We start from the raw sequence: 20,185 nt of genomic DNA, 5'->3' as shown, positions 1-20,185 counted from the left end.
TCACCCATGGATCTTGTGGATTGGTTCACGTAACTTCGAAATCCACATGCAATCCATTTCTATGTGGATTGGATCAGATTATATTGTGGATTAAAATTATTTTTATATTTTATTTTTTCAACTTAACTATAATAGATAAACATAGCTAAAATTGTAATCTAAAATATTAGTTTATACTATGTCTTTAAATAATGAGCGAGATTGTACAACAATAAATATGATATAAACATATAAAAAAAATTATATAGAAGAGCAAATATAATAATCTTATATAAGCATAATCACCTCAAATATTTCATTAGGTCCAAGTAAATTTCCTCAAGTGCAATAAAGTCATTGAATTTGACCATTATAAATATATTTAAAAACATTTTTTAATATAAGCATCCATGAGAGAACAACAAGGACATTTAAAAAAACTAATAATTTTTTGAAAATGATTTTTTTAAATAAATGGATAGTTTCAAAAAACATAAATAAAAATACATAAAACATTCACTATATGCTCCCACAACTTTTCTTTAAGTCATCAATAAAAATTTGGGCATAAGGAGATGACTCCATGCAATGGAGTTGAGCACTTCAATTGAGAATTAAGATGAAGACTTGAAGCTTAAAAGCTTAAAGGTGTCGTCGAACACATGTAGAGGAGATAACCCCTTTAGTTGAAAAAATGAAAAACTAAAGTAAAAAAGAGTCGACCACTATAAAGAGTGAGTTGTGATCTAGAAAAGAGTAAGCCCTTTTAGTAGGAGAATTGAAGACTTGAAGCACAAAAGTTTAGATGAGTTGATCATACTAAAAGGAGTCGATCCTCAAAAAAGTGTGTTTTGAAAATGAAAAGAGTCACATCCTCTCAATGTTTAACAGTAGCCATTGGAATTGATAAACTTATTCACCCGCTTCCTCTCAAGGTTTCTCTTGTAGGACTTAACATTAATATAATAAAAAACAACTTAAAAAAGATAAGATGCAACCAACTTCCACTAAATTAAATTAAAAAAAGATAGATGGGCAGATTTAGATGCTACCAATTGTGAAATTAAGTTTATGTATAATTAGATAAACGTCAAGACAATGTGTGATGGATACATGGTGTTGGAAGATATGATGTAATTTGTGTGTCATTGATATAATTAGTTTATGTTTTTTGTTTCTTCTTCACTCTTACTAGGTGAAGGGCATAATTGTAATATTGTATTTTAATCAATTATTGTTAATCGGGTGTCTTGAATCCGATTACCCGTTTTGGACCCGCGTATGTTACCCGTTTAAATCACTTAATCGGAAATCTCTCTGTTGGGAGGTTTCGAGCGGAGACATTTTCGGAAAGAGGAGTTTTTCGTCGGGGAAGAGGGTTTCGTCGAGAGGAAGAGGGTTTGGGAAGGAAGAGGGCTTCATTGGGAGAAATCGTGCTCGATTTTGTATGCTTGAAGCCGCAAAGCTTCACCCCTTTCCGATTTTAGTGGATTCTCGTTTCCTCCCGTGGAGTAGGCTGTCGCCGAACCACGTAAGATCGTTGCCTTTTGTGTTGTTTATGTTGATTTAATGATTCTGCATCTATTACATATTTCTCTCTTTGTTATATGCTTCGTGGTTGGTATTCTCTCGATTTTTATGCTCGGATTGAGCCTCTGTTTTAACAATTATAAATATAGTTTAAGGGGAAGGGTTTGAAATAAGTCCATAACCTCATTATTCCTCCTCCTTTTCTCCCCAACGTGTGTTCTTCTTCTTTCTCCATGATGTAATCCATGGAGTCCTGAAAAACAACATGGCATTTTTTTTTTTTGAAAAACAACATGGTATTAGAGCATTGATTTTTAGGACTCGTAGCTATGGTGTTTTAGAATTCCAATCTTGCTATTTGCTCGGATTATTACTGCTGCCCATTCCAAGTTGCTCTAGTCATATTGTGGGTTCTTTAATCTTTTTTATCAGTTTAGACGCTGCAGTAAGAGAAGTAGTAAGTGGAGTTTTTTTCTTCTTCTGAATCTATTGAGTTCTGATATCTTGTTGCTGTAAAGATTACTGCTACTGCTGCCGCTACCAAGTAGACTCTTAGAATATTTTCTGGAGTCCTACGGTATTGGGGATCAGGTAGTTGACTGCCTTCCAGTGCTGCCCTTGCTTTGAGATCGACTGGAGCATAATTATCTAGTCCTGAATTCTATGCATTGTGGGATCGTCTGAGTTGGATTGCACCAGAAACGGGGCCCAATAGAATTCAACTGTCATGTCATATTCCTTTGCTTGGAACACAACCAACGAGTCGCTCTTGTTCAGGCTTCTTCTCCCCCTTGGTAAGGATCTTCTTACTCTTGCCGATGTTGTCATCTATACCATGCAGCGTGTTACTAGCATGCAATAGAGACTGGCGCTATAGATGAAGATCTTGAAGAATGGAGATACCGAGTTCTTCTGTCTCCAACTTGGTTCTTCCACTCTCCTTGATTCTATCACTTGATTGATTCAACCTCTCTGATAACATTAAGAGTCTTGCTCTTTGATCAGCAGACACCATCAAAGTATCCTTCATTCCAGATTCCAACAATTCTTCTCCCGCGACTCGGCTACATTGGTCTGACACCGACTTGTCTCTTTTGACTCAGATTATTACCTTGGATTTATTACTTTGTGTACAACTTCCTTATTCAAGAATAGACTCGTTGCAAATTATTTCATTTATCCTTATTACTCTTAAGGACTTTTATTATTTACTGGTTATCTGTTGCTATATAACTACACATTTGGTATATGTTATTTGGGCATTAGCCCATTTCCGTTGCTGCTATTGTGTCTCTTTGATTGAGACATTATTATTGAAGGACTCCTCGGTTGTTTGCCTTAGGTTCATTATCTGCTGACTGTTGTCAGTATTGGTTTATAAGTTGGAGATTTGAATTACTTAGGAAATTAAAGCACATGGTGACCTCATCTTCTTTATCTTATCTTCCTTATGATTCTCCATTATCCCCTTATTATTTGGTAGCCTTTCTCCTACCGTCCTTTATTTGACTCTCACTTACCTTTTTGGCCAACCCTTTCAGAGTGTTGCTTTGGTTGGTCCTTTTTATATAAGTCCTTTAAGGTTTTTTATTGGTACCCTTGGGTTTTTTATCGCCGTCTTGTGAATGATAGGCATTACCCACTTTAGTGATTATTATCACCATATTTTTTCGAAATCGTTTGAGGTTGGTTTCCACTTATCACCCATTTCTACCCTTTGTGAGTTTGTGTCTAGTGTCATACTTATCCTTGGGACATCGTGATGGAAGAGCTTATTACTACGTCTATGTTATTCGTGTCAAGCTGGGATCACTACCATTACCTCCTAGCTTGAGGGGGAGTGTTGGAAGATATGATGTAATTAGGGTGTCATTGATGTAATTAGTTTATGTTTTTTGTCTCTTCTTCACTTGTACTAGGGTGAAGGGCATAATTGTAATATTGTACTTTTATTAGTTATAAAAATAGAGCTTAAGGAGAAGGGTTCGGAATGTTTATAATCTCATTCTTCGTCTTCTTTTTCTCTCCAACGTGTGTTATTCTTCTTTCTCCATGATGTAATCCATGGAGTCCTAAAAATCAACACATGGAAATTTAGAGGTGTAAGAACCATTTACTCATGCTCCAAAGCATGCAAACAATTTATCAATATGTTATATATAAATTATTTGTGCATCGGTTTGGGTATTCACAAATCGGTTCGGGTTTAAAATTTTGGATCCAATCCACTTTAATTTGCCGATCAGATCGGTTTGGGTCCTTTTTAATTTTTTAATTTTTTATGACATATCCACAATGATTCATATTAAGTGTGGATCAATATTTTTGACCCAAACCTTATCCAATGCATTTATTTGCGGATTGGATCGGGTGGTTTGGTTATGGATTAACCCAACCCATTTGCAGCCCTAGTCAGGGCTTCATGAAGGATCCTCTGGAAGTACTTATTTTCCTTTTGGATGATAGTATATTCCACTAGGTGCTCTTTGGTGATGATAGTTTCTCATGCAGTATGTTTCATGCAGCAATTTGAATGGCTTGTTGGATCACAATACAAATCACAGGAGTTGCGTAAATCTGACTGGTCAACGATAAGAAAATCTCCACCTTGGGCCATTGACTCATGGGGATTGGGTGAGTTTCTGACTGACTTCTTCTATTTTGCCACAGATAGATGTATTAGAGACTTGTCTAGGATGTGTTTCTTTGTTGTAGTTGTTTTACCCGTTCATATCTGTTGGGACATGCTTGGTTTCTTCTTGTGTGATCTGGGTCAATCATATGGTCTGTTTCTCAAAATCATGAATGTCTCCATTTTAATAGAAAAAAAATAATCTCCATTTTTATGTGGTTTTATTATATGTTGAATGAAAAATGCTTAAAAAATAAAGAATATCAATCTTGGTTTCGAATTTGGAAGAGCGATTCCTTGCAGGAAGTTCAGATTCATATATCTCTTGGTTTCATTGAATGAGAAATTGACTCCATTCGTTAGCTATATGAAGCAGAGTACCAAATAGTTTTCTTTGCATTCAAATCTCTTGTGCTGTTGGTTGATGAAATATTCTTCATTTCAAGGTTATTGGTCTTCTATTGTATTCTTAGTGGCTGCAATTAACTAGCTACCGGCACTGTTTCCCTATTAGGTTGTCTGATTTATGAGCTTTTCTCTGGTAAGATGTTGTCAAAATGTGAGGAGCTTGGTAACACTGCTTCTATTCCAAAGGTCAGTCTTTCAGTCAATGGTATTGGTTGGTGATTCTTTCACTATGACTTTCATGTCAATTTTACAAGTATTTATTTTACTATAGCTTCCCTGCATGTTTTTGAAATGTTCTGCTCCCTGGAAAATGTGACCATTTCAAGTGGGTTCATCCAGAATTTTGATACTTTCGCAATGTTTGTTTTCATGCTACAAAATGCATCTTCTCATGGAAAAATGCATTATTATTTGTATTTATCTTGGTTTCTTGTCTCACAGTCTTTACTACCAGATTATCAGACACTCCTGACTGTAAATCCACCTCGCAGACTGAATTCTTCAAAACTAATAGAAAATAGTGGTGAGTATAATGATATTTTTCATTTTTCTTAATTTATTAGTTCTTGTATCCATTTGTTTTTGTGCCTACACTATTTGGGCACCTGAAATGCAGTTTACTGAAATGGCCATCTCTTTTTGGTATAATTGTGCTCAGAATTCACTTTACCTTATTTGCTTGAAATGAGGTGTTTCTTTTATCGTTTACTTTCCCTACTCAAGTGGAGGGAGGTGATTTTCTCTTATTGAAATAAAAATTTCAGAATGCTGCAATGATCACTAGAATAAATACAAAAAATTTTAGGTCACAAATTGAGAACTGGCATAAACAGCCAGGTGATGTTCTTATGCTAGGATTGAGCAAAACTTAATGTTACTAAATGATAAATTTAGTTGACAAAGGAAGAAAAGAGAAAGGTATGTAGAAGAGATTTCAAAGGCGTCTTTCCTAGACTTATTGTTCTTATGCTTAGTGTTGAGAAAAACATTTTTTTACTAAGTGATAAATTTAATTGAAAAAGGAAGAAAAGAGAGGTATATAGAAGAGATTTCAAAGGTGTCCTTTGTAGACTAAATGAAGATGAACAGTCAAGGCTAGCAGAGCACAATAAGTTGGTGCTACCTTTTCCTAAGAAACTAAAAGGGCCATTGATGTGTGAATGTCTACTCAGATCACCATTATAGGGAACACTCCTAGGAATTAACTCAAATGATTTTCAAAAATCTTGAGTTAGTAAGTGTATGGATATGTACACATTGAAAGTCCCCCTATAGAAACTGTTAAGGAATAGTCCCACACGGATTAGTGAGTACAAAGATCTTGTGTTTATTAGTTGGGAAAGAGGTTTCCTAAGTTGGCTAGTCATTTTGGGATAGCGCCTTGGACCCAATTTAACAGAAACTCTATTGAATTTGTTAAGGAATAGTCCCACATGGATTAGTGAGTGCAAAGATTTTGAGTTTATTAGTTGGGAAAGAGGTTTCCTAAGTTGACTAAACATTAAGTGGGCGATGAGACGACGTCGAGAGGAGTGTGTTCATCTTGGAACCCCTTGTCTTCAAGCATCAGCGCTTGAGGCTGGGGTCGCCCAGCTGCTCTCCTTGTCTACTGAGGAGCTGGAGGGTGATACTCAACGGCATACCCAGCCCAGAACCTCAGATGATGAGGAGATTACAGTTGTGGCGACTCATCTGAGGCAAGATGACCTCGGCAAATCGGCGGCGACAGAGGACGTTGGACTTTGGAGCATGGCAAGAGGAAGAACTACGAAGAGGGAAAAAAACGTAAAGCCTGGGACTCATCGTGGGTCTGTGGCGACTCAGAGATTACGTTGGAACTGAAACAAGGGCGAAGTGAAAAGGTAATCTGTATAACTATAAGAAATGGGCGAAGGTCTTTCATCTTGATCCCTTTGGTTGCGATTTCGGACTTTGCTCGCTGTTTCGAAGAAGGGGACACGGGGAGAGCGCCGAGACTCTAGGAAATCCGAATCGTGAAGATCTCTTTCTGTCTCTTTGTGTTTTGAAAGAAGGGGATTAGAGAGCTCAAGATCATCTAGAGAAGGGGGTTGATCATCATGGCTCGCTTTTACCTACCGGAAATTTTTCGGTTCTTCTCCCTGTTGGAAAGTGTTGCGGGATGCTATCTTAACCATCGGAGAGAAGTTTGCTGAGGTTCCACCAGCAAAAACCTTAAAATCCTCCATCCACACCCCCCCCCAGAAAATCCCCCAACACACTGCTCAGAAATAGATCCGGGACACTTTCCAACTTGACTACTTGCCCAAAATAGCTTGGTTGGAGCCTCGAAAATGGCTGGTTTTTCTCAAATCGAGGGAGGAGGTGGATGCTACCCTGGAAACTAGAAAATGGGAGCAAGAAGGTGGAATGTCTGTGTCAAAGTGGGAGGAGACCCCACTGTGCCGACCTCTAGGACAATGGGTCTCGGTCAGAGGCCTGCTGATTGAGCTCTGGACGAAGGGGGTGCTAAACTGTATCTTCAGCTCCTTCAGAAATTCGATATAGTGGACGAAAACCACGTATGAGAGAACAAAATTGGACATCCCGATGGCTTTCGTCGCCTCAAACTCTCGTTGGACCAAGCCTTTCTTCTTGAAATTAATCTTCGGCAATGAGTTTGTATGGATCGATGTGTTTTTTGGGGAAATTTGTATCTTGAGCTCGCTGGAGTGTCGTCAGACGCGAAGGGGATGCACCTCTCGTGAGTCAACTCAGAAGACACTCAACAAGAACCCTCTTGCTCAGGTGAGTCTACATCGCTTCCGAGTTATGACTCCCGTCAATTGTCTCAAACTTAAATCCCGATTCCCAAAAAGAAAAAGCTGGATACATGTCAGATTACCCATCCATCCCTTCTTTCCTGATCTCCAACGCGGAATCACCTCGCACATCAGCACCAAATTTTCAAATTTGAATTTGAATTTTCTGGCGAGTTTTTTGAGATCTGTTTCCTCTGTTCTGGTCCCGGTTAACAAGGCCATCCCACCAGCTGGTTCAAATTTAAATCCCGAGTCCCAAAAAGAGAAAGTTGGTTACATGTCAGACCCCATCCCTTTCCTGATACCCAACGCTGAGTCTTCTCGCCTATTGTCACCAAATTTTCAACTTTCGTCAGGTTTTTCTTCCAGCCCCTTGTTAGAAACACCTACCCACCCTGCTTTCTCGAACCCCGAAAATGCACATTCCCCCACGTCCGCTTCTTTTTTTTCAAATTTCCAAAAAAGCCCCAGTCCCGTCACAAACCTTTTGTCCAACCCTCTTTTCCAGAAAAGTCCTTTCACGAACAGCTGTACTTCCACCTTTTCCCCCTCGCCCCAAGAAACTCTTCCGTAGAGCTCGAGATCTTGGGATACTCAGTTGATATTCGCTGGTCACAAGCGCACTGATTGCCTCGAGAAGACAAATAGCCAAAAGCCGACTGTCAGTCTTAACCTCGAGACAAGTTCCCCAACCACGCTTCATCTCGAGGCCCCAACAAAGCCCAACCATGATAACAACAGCCAGCTCTCGTGGTTTGATACCTCGAGCACCGAGAATGCCAGGAATCCTCTTGTTGGCAGAGTCCTCTTCCGCTCAAGCTTTGTATCTATCGGGGAATGGAATGCCCAATTTCCAGGAGATGCTCACTGTGGTTCCAACTTCCATCTTACTCCTGTTGAGCAAGATTCCCCCCATCTTAGAACAGAAAGGCCATCGGCCCTTGCCTCACCTCCTCACACTCACATGGAGCCCAGACATCCTGATCACCCAGACTCAGAATCCACTCCCGAAATCTCCCCTCCTCTACACCCAGTCTCCCTCCTTGTCCTAGCTACATATCAAAGAAGAAGGCATCAGGAAAATGATATTCCTCATGTGAATCCCGTTCAGCCAATCTTCGATTCCCTAAGAGAGATAGCAGTACTCACACCTCCCCCTCCCCCATATGACAAATCAACCCGTCTAGTGGAGGAACTCACAAGTGGAACGTCATAGATATGATGATGAGACTTGGCAACAGGTGATGAATTTGGCGTGCCTTATGGGCGTTGTCTATAGAGGTCAATTGCCAAGAGATAGCATTGTGTCGGGAGTCCAGAAACGAGGTAATAAATGATTTTGTTATCTTGGAATGTTAGAGGAATTGGTGCTGTCCGGAAGCGTGACATGATATATAGTTTCCTCTTTCAATTTAAGCCCTCCATAGTAATCTTTCAAAAGACGAAAGGTCAGGAGATGACCAATGTCATAGCCAAGGAGCTTCGGTTGTGCCCTTCAATCAAGTGGGTGGCGGTAAACGCATTGGTCACTCCGGAGGTATCTTTGTAGCCTGGGACTCACCGAATTTTGACTCTCTTAATGTTATTGAGGGCCGTTTCTCTCTGGGTATCCAGCTCCGGGATCACTCCTCCGGCAGAATTTGGTGTGTGGGTGGTATATGGTCTGACCAGATATAGGGAGCGAAACCTCTTTTGGGAAGAGCTCAGTGAGCTTCATCATACATGGAGTCTCCCTTGGTTATTTGTGGGTGATTTCAATGCTATCCGATACTGTAATGAGAAGAAACCTCCGACACCCGCATTTCTGCCTCAATGCGAGGCTTCTCGGACTTCATTGGCAGATGTGGGCTGGATGAGATATCTCTTTCCGGAAAGAATTATACCTGGTCTAACGGCCAGCAACAACCAATCCTCTCAAAATTGGACCGTTTTCTGGCCTGCCCTGATTGGTTGCAACTTTTTGGGAACGTTACTGGAAGAGTTCTCAATAAGGTTGGGTCTGATCATTGGCCTATCATGCTGACCACCTCTTTGAAAAATGGGGACCCTCTCCTTTCCGTTTCGAAAACTCATGGTTGGTTGAGAATTTTTTTGAAGCTCTTATTGATGGATGGTGGACTAAGGGTCCAAGCTTTGGACCTAAGGCCGTTTGGTCTAGTGGTTTTCTCTTCACATCAAGTGTGTTAGGTCGCGAGTTCGAATCGCGCCATGTCCCTCTAAAAAAAAAAAGGGTCCAAGCTTTAGAAGAAGGGAGTGGGCCATCCCTCTAAAGCTACGATTCATAAAAGGGAAAATAAAGGAGTGGGCTGCAAGTCGTCATACCTCATTGGGTGCCAAGAAGGCTTATCTCCTCTCTCAGATCGCTGCCCTGGACTAGGTGGAGGAACCAAGGTACTTAATTTCTGCTGAGTTCTCTTCCCGAGTTTCTCTAAATTCTAATCTCATTACCATCTTGCATCAAGAGAAGATCCGTTGGAAGTAAAGAGCCAGATTTAAATGGCTGAAGGAGGGCGAAGCAAACACTAAATTTTTTCAAACTGTTGCATTGGCAAAGAGGAGATCAAATCGAATTACCTCATTATGTATTAATAATGAGGTAACGTCGTGTCAGATCTTGATCACTTTTGAGTTGATTAAGTTTTTCACAAATTTATATTCAGAGGAGTGTCTAAACTAGTCGAAGCTTCAACACATCAGCTTCTCTCGTCTCTCTCCAACAGCTACCTCACTGTTAGAATCCCCCTTCTCTACTGGAGAAATTGAATGGGCCATCTTAGGCATGGAAAGTGATAGGGTCCCTGGCCCTGATGGCTTCAATGGAGATTTCTTAAAAAGATTTTGGTCCCGACTCAAGGAGGATATCATAGCAATGATCCATGACTTCTTCAGGAATAGCATCACCTTCAACAACATTGGTGCATCTTTTATCACCTTGGTTTCGAAGAAAGCTAGTGTTGAGAAACCAAAAGATTTCCGAACAATCAGTCTTGTTACGAGTGCCTACAAAATCATTGCTAGAATTTTGGCTCATCGTTTAAAGGTTTTGCTCGCTATTGTCATCTACAAAGGGCAAGGCGTTTTCCGTAAGGGGAGGGAAATCTTAGATTCCACAATAGTAGCACATGAGCTTATTGATCACTTCTGCTGTAACAAGGACCCGAGAATCGCCCTAAAGCTTGATATGAAAAAAGCTTTCGATAGAGTTAACTGGATCCTGCTTGATGAGATAATGGAAAAAATGAGTTTCGGCGAAAAATGGAGATTTTGGATTAGAAGTTGCGTGGGCTCGGCCTCCTACTCTTTCATCCTCAATGGCTCGGTCTGTGGGTATTTCAAAGGGTTAGGGGATTAGACAGGGCGACCCGCTATCTCTGCTCTTATTCAACATGGTAGCAGAATTCCTCTCCTCTATGTTTTATTCGGCTTTTAAATATCCCCATCCTTCAGGGGCGATACTAGCAAGGAGGATTTAGGAGCGTGAGAGGCGATTTGGGCGATTTCGGAGCAAATCAACGTTAAGCGTAACGTGCACTAGTGAAACGCGTAATGTGCGCCGTTAGCTTCGAATGTGCTAACGTGCACCGATTTTCGAAAATGAGCCGAGATCCTTCTCCGATCACCGTCCCCGCGGCCGGTGATCGGAACCCTCGACGACAGACTTCTGGCAAGGATGCCGACTCCTTCTCCGACACCGATCGACGGAAGGAGGTTGACTTTCCGAGAAGACACAGAAATTCCGAAACAGAAAAGCGCAAGCCAGACGCTCGGAAACCTTGAATCTTCCCTCCGATGAGCCAACGGAACCTCCTACGGAAGATTTCAAAGCCAGCTTCAAGACGATCTCCCGGCGAAAGAAAAGGAACCGCCCTTTCCGTTTCAGCTACGGAAAAAACAGATTTACGGTGGAGAAAGTCGCCCGAAGCTTCGGACAGGTGATTCGCATCTCCTCTGGCATAGGATTGAAGATGTCCTTCATCTGTATTCCGATGGAAGCCGCTTCAAGCTTTGTCTTTCAGTTCCAACAAGTCACAAACGAAGCTAACCGAACCCGTGAACTTTGGACACGGGATTCGATATTCTTCCTGTCGGTGAGCTCCTTTCGGGGACAAAAAGAGTGCCGTGTCATCCATCGGCGTGGCTCAACAGTGCTCGCCAGGATCTATATTCCCGAGGCCACAAACTCGGGATTTGGCTGGAAAGAGTTTGAAGAAGCCATTCGGAGCCTCTCTCCGGCACAGACTCCGGCAGGGGGAGCCCCCAGAGCCAGCAGCACCACCCAAGCCTCCTCCCCCCCACCAGCCCTCCCCTTCCTTCGAAATTACCTAACCCAGCCATTCAAAAACTCTTTTCAGAACACCATGCTCCTACACACCTTCTTCCTTTAGAAAAATCCAAAACCATCCAAATCCCTCCTAACTTGCTCCATAAAGGGCGACAATCTCTGACCCGCTCTATGCTAGTCCACACCTCCTCCAGTGTCGTCAAATCCAGCATACTTCAATGGCTAATAGTTCATAGAAACTTATTTCTATAAACTGTATTTTTAATTTTTTCAAAAGCAATGAGGAAGGAGAGTTTAAGGAATTTTTTTATTTTTTTTTACTTTATGATTTCACGCACGGGGGAGGGGGGAGACTATTTCTCCCCTGGTTCTGGTTTTCCGCCGAGACGACGAGGAGGGAAGGGGGTTATGGCGCCAGGGAGGACCTGTCGTCGGGGATGACGGCTGCGACGGAAGCGGCGGTGACGGAAATGACGGCGACGCAGCGAGGAGAGGAAGAAATCGAATGGATGGCCATAGAGGCGACTGGCGAGCAGCTGTCGACGACGGTAGAGGCGGCGACAACAATCGATGGGAGGGGCTCGAGGTGACGAGGGGAGGAAATTTTTTCCCCCCCCTAGCTCTCGCTCCCGCTCCCGCTCCCGATCCGATACCGATCCCGACTCACCTCGAGCCGACGAACCGAACCTGGCTTCGGTCGAGCTCGGCTCGTTAATTTAAACGAGCCGATTTTGGAGCTCGAACTCGGCTCGAGCTTGAGAGATAACGAATCGAACCGAGCCGAACTTGAGCCGTTCGCGAGCCGGTTCGGTTCGAAGCCAGCCCTAATTACAAGGAGCCCTTCAATTAACAAAGGAAAAGAGTTTCCAATTAAAAGTGCGAGGCGAGAAGTGCTTCTTTGGCTAATGCATCGGCTATGGAATTTTGTAGCTCTTAAAGTATGCTGCCATGAAACCACATAAGACCTACAAATCCCCAGGATTTTTTTATAGATATATGTGAACCTCCAAGGAGCTTCTCATCCAGCTTAACAGTAAGGAGCATTTGAATTTCAATTGATGATTTATGAAACTATTAGCAGATACCAAAGGGAATATCTCTTTTTAGGTAAACTTTATGTGAAGGTTCTGAAGGATGGTGGGGACTTGTTTGGTCAAGAACTTGTTACTTTTATAGGTCTGTGCAGTGACTGAAAATATGTGTGATTTTATTGCTTTTGTTTGTGTCAAGAAGTACCGTCCAAGGGTAGTTTAGTTGCATCCCCTCTCTTATGTCTGGGCTTATTGTGTTTCTTCTTATGTCTTGTTACTGGTTTATGTGCTTGAATGATGTGGAGTCTTTATGTACTAGTGAGAGGGGAGAGGGGCAAATATGTCCATATACATTGTTTAAGAGAAGGAAAAAAAGAAGAGGGGGTCAAGTTTGACCCCTATCTTAACTTCTTTTCAAACTGCAGTGGTCTCCTTTTTCTCTCTCTCTTCCTCTTTCTTCTCAATGTGTCTTTCCTTAATCTCTCTATCCTCGTTATTTTACAATTTACAAAACAGTAAAAGGGGTTTTATGGTGAGATGTTTCCTTAGAACTGTAGCAAAAATCTTCCGATGTAGTGAGATGTTTCCTTAACATTTTTATTTATTTAATTGCAGCTTGTTATGATTTTCTGCTTTTCATTTTTGTTCATGAAAGTTCATTTTTGTTTAGATTAGGAAGTTTTCTGTTTTATGTTAAGTTAAACTAGCCTGTTTCATGTCAAGTTAGATAGGAAAGTTTTAAGTTGTTTACTTTATTTGAAGTTTTACCTTTGTATCCCTGTTTGGTGATTATTAGTTGAGGCTCATGGGTAAATTTTAATTGACATACTGCATCATAAATAAGAGCAGGCTTGAGCTGATCATTTTAGCAGACCCTTCTTTTCTTTCTTTCTGTTACCCTTTCTCGTTCTTCTTCTGCTTTGTCATAGAACTCCTAGAGTTGTCCTTCTGCTTCTCCCTCACCTTTCTTTTCTAGCTGTAACCTCAGATATGAAGCCCAATGATGATATTTAACAATTTTAACATTTCCTATTTAGAAAAAAACAAATTTAACATTTCATTTCTGTTTGTAATTGTGAATATGACTTTGGAACTTCTTTCACAGAATATTTTCATAATAAGTTGGTGGAGACTATCAAATTTATGGAAGTCTTGAATTTGAAAGATAGTGTCGAGAAGGATGCTTTCTTTCGTAAGCTACCTAGTTTAGCTGAACAGCTCCCTCGCCAGATAGTGTTGAAAAAGGTAATGTTCAGGCATGGTATTTTAAAATTGGATTTATGTCTTACAGTAACTAATTGATAATCCCTTACGAATCCATGTTACAGTATATTCTTCTGGTTATTTCAGTTGATTCCCTTGCTTGCATCTGCTTTGGAATTTGGCTCGGCCACAGCTCTTGCCTTGACTGCTATATTGAAAATGGGTTCTTGGTTTTCACCAGAAGAATTCAATGAGAAGGTCCTTCTTTATCCTAGTACTTGTTATGAAGAATCACTTATTGTAATCCTTGTACCTCTGATATAAATTAATGGTTTTAACCCATTTAAGAGTTTTTTCTTTTATTTCATACAAAAAAAGAATTTTTTCTTTTAAATTTCTTTTCGAGTCTGTTGTATCTTTTCCTCTCTGTGATGCAGGTACTCTCAACTGTTGTGAAACTTTATGCCTCTACAGACAGAGGTGTTAGAATCAGTCTCCTTCAGCATATTGATCAATATGGAGAGTCACTATCAGCTCAAGTTGTAGATGAGCAGGTATATGACTATAAAAAAACCCTCCAATTGAATTTAGTTTTGGTTGCATTATCTGTTTAAGCATAATAGATTTTGCATGATGTTTTTTCTTCAGATATTCCCCCATGTTGCGACTGGTTTCTCTGATCTATCTGGTTTTCTACGAGAGTTGACACTCAAATCAATGCTCATACTTGCACCCAAGGTATGTATACTACCTAGCTACTTTAATGATAGCAGGTACCTTTAGAGATGCAATTTTTGATCCTAGTTTGCAAGATCAAAATTTGATTTCTATTGTTTAGAAGATGAAAAGAGAAGTCAGATTGGTAACTTTTTTCTTTAATACCTCATTTTTTAAAAAAAAAGGGGCATATCTCTTAGCCTTCTGAAAGGAATTTCACATTTTTTTTTGCTAGCAGTCACTTTTAGCCAGCAATCTTTATTGTCAATGCTCTTGTGGCTTGTAAATCTTGATATTTCCAACGATACTTTGTGGTAATTCTTTGTCAACAAACCAAAAACATTTTTGAAATAGAACAAACCTATCATTTAAAAAAAAAAAAGAAATAGAACCTAAGTGAATATTGAGGACAAAAATGAGTAATTTTGCAGGAGTGTCCCAACTATTTGTGTTGCTAACAATTTATATTAAGATGTATCTGTTCACCAAATGTTGAGAATCTCAGATTGTTCACTCTCGTGCCTTTTTGCTTTATGCTGCTTATGGTATTTTTTTTTTGTTGTTTTTTGAATTATGGGTAATAGCATTAATTGAAAAACACGGACTCATGATAGAAGGCGACTTTTCCAGTCACTTATTGGTGTTTTGGTGCTTATATTCTAGTGTGGCGGCTTCACTCTTATTATGACATGAATGCATTTGTGGTGCTTACATTCAGCTAATCATGTAGCTGATGTCTTAGCAAAGTCAGAGGTTACATGATCAAGTTTATTCGGTGGAGACTGTCTCCATCAGGGGCGGAGGGTCCTTTTTTTGTTCTCTTTTCCTTGATTAATGAGTCATCATTTTAAAAAAAAAAGACAAAAAAGAAAAATACCAACATACAAGAGTATGGGCTGTAACCCCAAGCAAGAGAATTAAAAAACAACAAATAATTGAAAACAGAAAATTGTGCTAGAAAATCGCTGCAAAGTTGGCAATTTATTAACAAAATTTACCAGTATCAGTCCTAATGTGGGGGATTTTCCTCTCCAAGTCTTTACTGTTTTTATTTTAACTATGATTTCAACTACTACATAAAAATTTTCCTGAATTTATCTTCTTTTTCTTGCTTGGGTTGAACTATGCAGCTTTCTCAGCGTACCATATCTGGGACTTTATTGAAGTATCTTTCCAAGTTACAGGTAATTTTTAACCGATTTTTTTTTTAAAAAGATAAAATTTTAACTTGTATCTCTTTCATTACTTTGCTCTTATTTATTTATTATTTTGTATCTGTTGCTAGTTGTAATCGGGATATACATTTGTTGATAAATTTTCAGTGAAACTTGTTTTCATTGTTTCTGTTTCATACAGGTTGATGAAGAACCTGCAATTCGAGCTAATACTACTATCCTGCTTGGGAATATTGCTTCTTATTTTAATGAAGGGGTTAGTAGATGAACTATTGCCTGATTTGATCATCGTCTCAGAAATTAGATCACATCTAAGAAAGACTATTTGCAAGAACCTGGATTTTTTTCCCTTTTTGGAGTGAAAAGTTGCAAGAATAGAAGAGATAGAAGAGGGAATAAGGTGAAAAGAAGAAGAAACAAGAGGAAGACGAAAGTGTCCACTGAATAGGCACATGTTAGGGCTGAAAATTCGAGTCCTCCCCTTTAAATAGATCACTTAAGTGAAAAATGAGATAGATTACAAAAATGCCCCACATTACAAAAAACCCAATAACTTCCTAATTACTTATCAGAAATTGAAATTTGAAACATATACTACTACCCTATTGACTAACTACAACTCCTAGAAGGACATGTACATAAATACAAAACGACCAAAGTGCCCTTATACATGTATTTTAACACCCCCCCTCAAGCTGGCACATGAATATAAAAAAACTCCAGTTTGTCACAGAATGAATGATGCTTGTGTCTTTTGAGAGGTGTGATAAATATATCACCAAGCTGATTAGATGACTTCACATATGGGGTAACAACCTTACATTATATCTTTGATGAAATGACACTCAACCTTGATATGTTTGGTTCTCTCATGAAAAACCAGATTGCTTGCTATAAATTGCAGCTTGGTTGTCACACTCTATAACCATAAGCTCTGTGATGTGAAAACGTAATTCAACCAACACTGATTTTACCCGCATGAGCTCACTCATTGTATGAGTCATAGCTCTATACTCAGCTTCAGCATTGGATCTAATTACTCTCTAACTAACAAGATTACTTCCAACAAAGCAACAATAACCCGTCTCCTATCTATCTTGCACCCTACATAATTTGCATCCGAGTAGCGTAGCATGTAAATTTTACTGTAAGAGGTACATAACAAACCTTTTCCCTATGCGCCTTTGAGATATTTCAAAACTCAATGTGCAACTTCTTAGTGTATCTTGTGGGTGGTTCTATAAATTGGCTTATCACTCCCATTGCAAAGAATATATCTAGCCTCGTAACAGTGGCATAAATTAATTGACCCAGTAAGCATTTGTATTGAGTTTTATCCTTAAGCTCAGGAGTCTGATCATCACGGGGATTTATGTTGATTTCCATAGGAGTATCCACTAGACGAGCACCCAGAAGGCCATACTCGTAACATGTCAAGAACATACTTTCTTTGACATAAAACAATACCCTTCTTGCTACTTGCCACTTCAATACCAAGAAAATATCTTAACTATCCCCAGTCATTCTTTTGAAACTATTTTGCCTGATATTCTTTAACCTCACCAATTATTTTTTATTCACTCCCAATCAACATAATATCGTCCACATATACAACAAGAACCAAAATTCCTAATTATCTTTTCAATACAAACATGAAATTGTAATGATGTCTCCAAAAATCCAAATTTTTGGAAGACTGCTAAACTTTTCAAACCAAGCTCTAGGGCTTTACTTCAAACCATAAATTACCTTCTGCAACTTGCATACCTTTCCAATCTCCTCTTGAGCAATGTACCTTGAAGGTTGCTCCATATAAATTGCTTCCTATAAATCACCTTAGAGAAAAATATTCTTGAAATCTAATTGATTTAAGGGCCATGTGGTCACTTGGTAAAGTAAAAAAAGTCAGTTGTAACCCGATCAAGGGCAAAAGTAGAATATTAAGCAATAGTGCATGCAGTAAGTGAAATGATATGGCTAAAATCCTTATTAACAAAACTAGGTTTTCCTTTTAAGAAACCAATGCAACTCCATTGTGATAATCAGACAATATTCACATAGCAACAAACCCAGTATTTCATGAAAGAATCAAGTATATCGAAGTCAACTGCTACTTCATCAGAGAGAAGTTACAAGGTGGAGACATTACCATGCACTACATTCCATCAAAGAACCAACTTGCAGATATCTTCCCCATAGCATTAACAACAACAACTCTCCATGAGACATGTACAAAGTTAGGGATTTATGATGTTTATGGACCAGCTTGAGGGGGAGTGTTCAAATGTCACCCATGTGTAGGGGTGACATGATTAGTAAATATGATGAACTTCCATAGAGATCTGCATCGAATTGTAATTATACAAGCTGGTGTATTTCTCTTATGTTTTTTTATCTTTTGAAGGATGTGCCCTAAGGGGATTGTAGTCATTATAAACACCTTCTCACAACTATAAATACAGCCTCAAGCTATGGGTTAGAGCATTTAAGCCTCTAACCTCTTGGCTCAAATCGTCCCTTGCTCCTCTTTCTCTTTTCCTCTTCTTTCTCTCCCACATTTTCTCCTCCTTTCCCAACGAGCTTGAGCTCTCTCTCCTTTTCTCCTCTCTTCTTCCCTCTTCTCTCTTCTCTTAGACCCTTATAATTATGTGAAGAGGGCCCTCAAAATCAACATATATGTTGCAAAAGTATGGTTCTTGGATGCAAGACCGGTGGATACTCCCATGGAAGTTAATGCTAGCCTACATGACACTCAAAGTCCTATAATTAAGGACAACACAATATTGACACCTAGTTGGTAAGTTGATTTATGCTACTATTACTATACCTGATATATCATTTGCAGTGGGAGTTGTTAGTTAGTTCATGGAAAAACCCGAGAATAATACATTTAGAAGTTTTTTAGAGGGTTCTGAAGTATTTGGAAAGTGCTCCTAGAAAAGGCTTGAAGTGTACTTGCAATGGTAAAATTGATGTGTTGGGATATTTTGATGCAGACTATGCTGGATGTAAGATGGATAGAAGGTCAACTGCAAGTTACTTTTGTTTTATTGTGGGTAACCTAGGGAGTTGGAAGAGTAAGAAACAAACTGTAGTGCCTAGATCAAGTGCTGAGGTAGAATATATGGCAATAGCTCACATTGTTATTGAACTAATGTGGGTGAAATTAGTTTTTGTTGTGTTTGGATTTCATATCCAAAGCCCATGATTACGAAGTGTTACAATCAGGTTGTTAACAAGTAACCTAGTGTTTCATGAAAGAATAGAACACATAGAAGTCGATTGTCATTTTATTAGAGATGTTGTTATGCAAGGAAAGGTGGTTATTCCATAAGTGAAGTCTTTAGATCAACTTGGACGTGTTTGCGAAACCCCTTGCAAGGCGAGAACATTTGGTGTTTTGTGTGAACTGAAATTAATTCTCTAAAATCCTCTCAAGTGAAACCACTCACTGGAAGCAATGTGCCAGATACCGTTGGCTGTCTGATGGGGATGGCAACACGAAGTTTTTTCATGCTATTGCCTTTGGCCGTAAGAGAACTAACCGTATATCCTCCCTTCTCATCAATGGAGAGGAATGTACGGCTGGTGTCTCTATTACTAATGAGTTTTGTGAAGTTTTTTTCAGGTCTTTATACAAAGGAGAATTTCAACCGCCCTATCCTGGACCTAATCGAATTCCGTCGAATCTCTGCATTTGATGCTGCACAATTGGAAAGATCTTTGTCCCCTGATGAAATTGATGAAGCAGCTCTTGGAATGCCAAGGGATAGGGCCCCTGGCCCAGACGGTTTCATCGGGGAATTTTACCGTCAATCTTGGGACATTATCAGAAGCGATGTGCATGATTTTGTCAACAACTTTCATCAAGTAGGTATCACCTACAAATCCATTGGCGCTTCCTTCATTGCTCTTGTCCCGAAAAAATCCATCTCTACTCTGGCCAAAGATTATAGACCCATAAGCCTCACCACAAGCTCCTACAAAATCTTAGCCCATATTCTGGCTAAACGCTATAAGTCTGTTCTCCCAAGTGTTGTTTGTCCTTGTCAAAGTGTTTTTATTGCTGGTCGAAACATCCTAGACTCATCTATGGCAGCCCATGAAGTCCTTCACTCTTTCAAAAAATCGAACAACCCAAGAGTGGTAATCAAGCTTGACTTCGAGAAGGCCTTTGACAGGGTCAACTGGAAGCTGGTTGACCACCTCCTCGGTGAGGGGCTTTCCCATTCGCTGAAGATTCTGGATGAGAAGTTGTATTTCTAATGTCTCCTACTCTGTCCTTGTAAATGACAAACCTTGTGAATATTTTAAGGGCTCTAGGGGAAACAGGCAGGGGGATCCTCTATCCCCGTTTCTGTTCTCTCTTTGGTGAGCAGTTAGCTGCCATGGTCCGTCTGGCAAAAACGTTAGGATGGTTTTCTCCTGACCTTGCCCTTGATGTTAGC

At 39.8% G+C, this 20,185-nt stretch overlaps 1 protein-coding gene across 3 annotated transcripts in view; it reads left to right on the top strand.

The window, feature by feature from the left end:
* Nucleotides 1–20,185, top strand: part of LOC137945728 (uncharacterized) — a 43,819-nt gene that overhangs the window by 11,845 nt on the left and 11,789 nt on the right. For all 3 annotated transcript variants that reach the window (XM_068791724.1, XM_068791723.1, XM_068791722.1), the window contains 9 exons: nucleotides 4,035–4,143; nucleotides 4,656–4,735; nucleotides 4,991–5,072; nucleotides 13,748–13,887; nucleotides 13,993–14,103; nucleotides 14,283–14,399; nucleotides 14,494–14,583; nucleotides 15,693–15,746; nucleotides 15,919–15,993. In XM_068791724.1, the coding sequence (XP_068647825.1) occupies nucleotides 4,035–4,143; nucleotides 4,656–4,735; nucleotides 4,991–5,072; nucleotides 13,748–13,887; nucleotides 13,993–14,103; nucleotides 14,283–14,399; nucleotides 14,494–14,583; nucleotides 15,693–15,746; nucleotides 15,919–15,993 (858 nt within the window). The remainder of the gene's footprint in view (nucleotides 1–4,034; nucleotides 4,144–4,655; nucleotides 4,736–4,990; nucleotides 5,073–13,747; nucleotides 13,888–13,992; nucleotides 14,104–14,282; nucleotides 14,400–14,493; nucleotides 14,584–15,692; nucleotides 15,747–15,918; nucleotides 15,994–20,185) is intronic.

This window comes from Aristolochia californica, unplaced genomic scaffold (genome assembly GCF_029961685.1).
Source record: "Aristolochia californica isolate CCGP_79_NKW_82.1479 unplaced genomic scaffold, dmAriCali1.0.hap1 SCAF_12, whole genome shotgun sequence".
In the NCBI taxonomy this organism is placed as follows: Eukaryota; Viridiplantae; Streptophyta; class Magnoliopsida; order Piperales; family Aristolochiaceae; genus Aristolochia; species Aristolochia californica.
The sequence above is the reverse complement of the archived record's forward strand: the minus strand, read 5'-3'. Positions and strand labels throughout refer to the sequence as shown.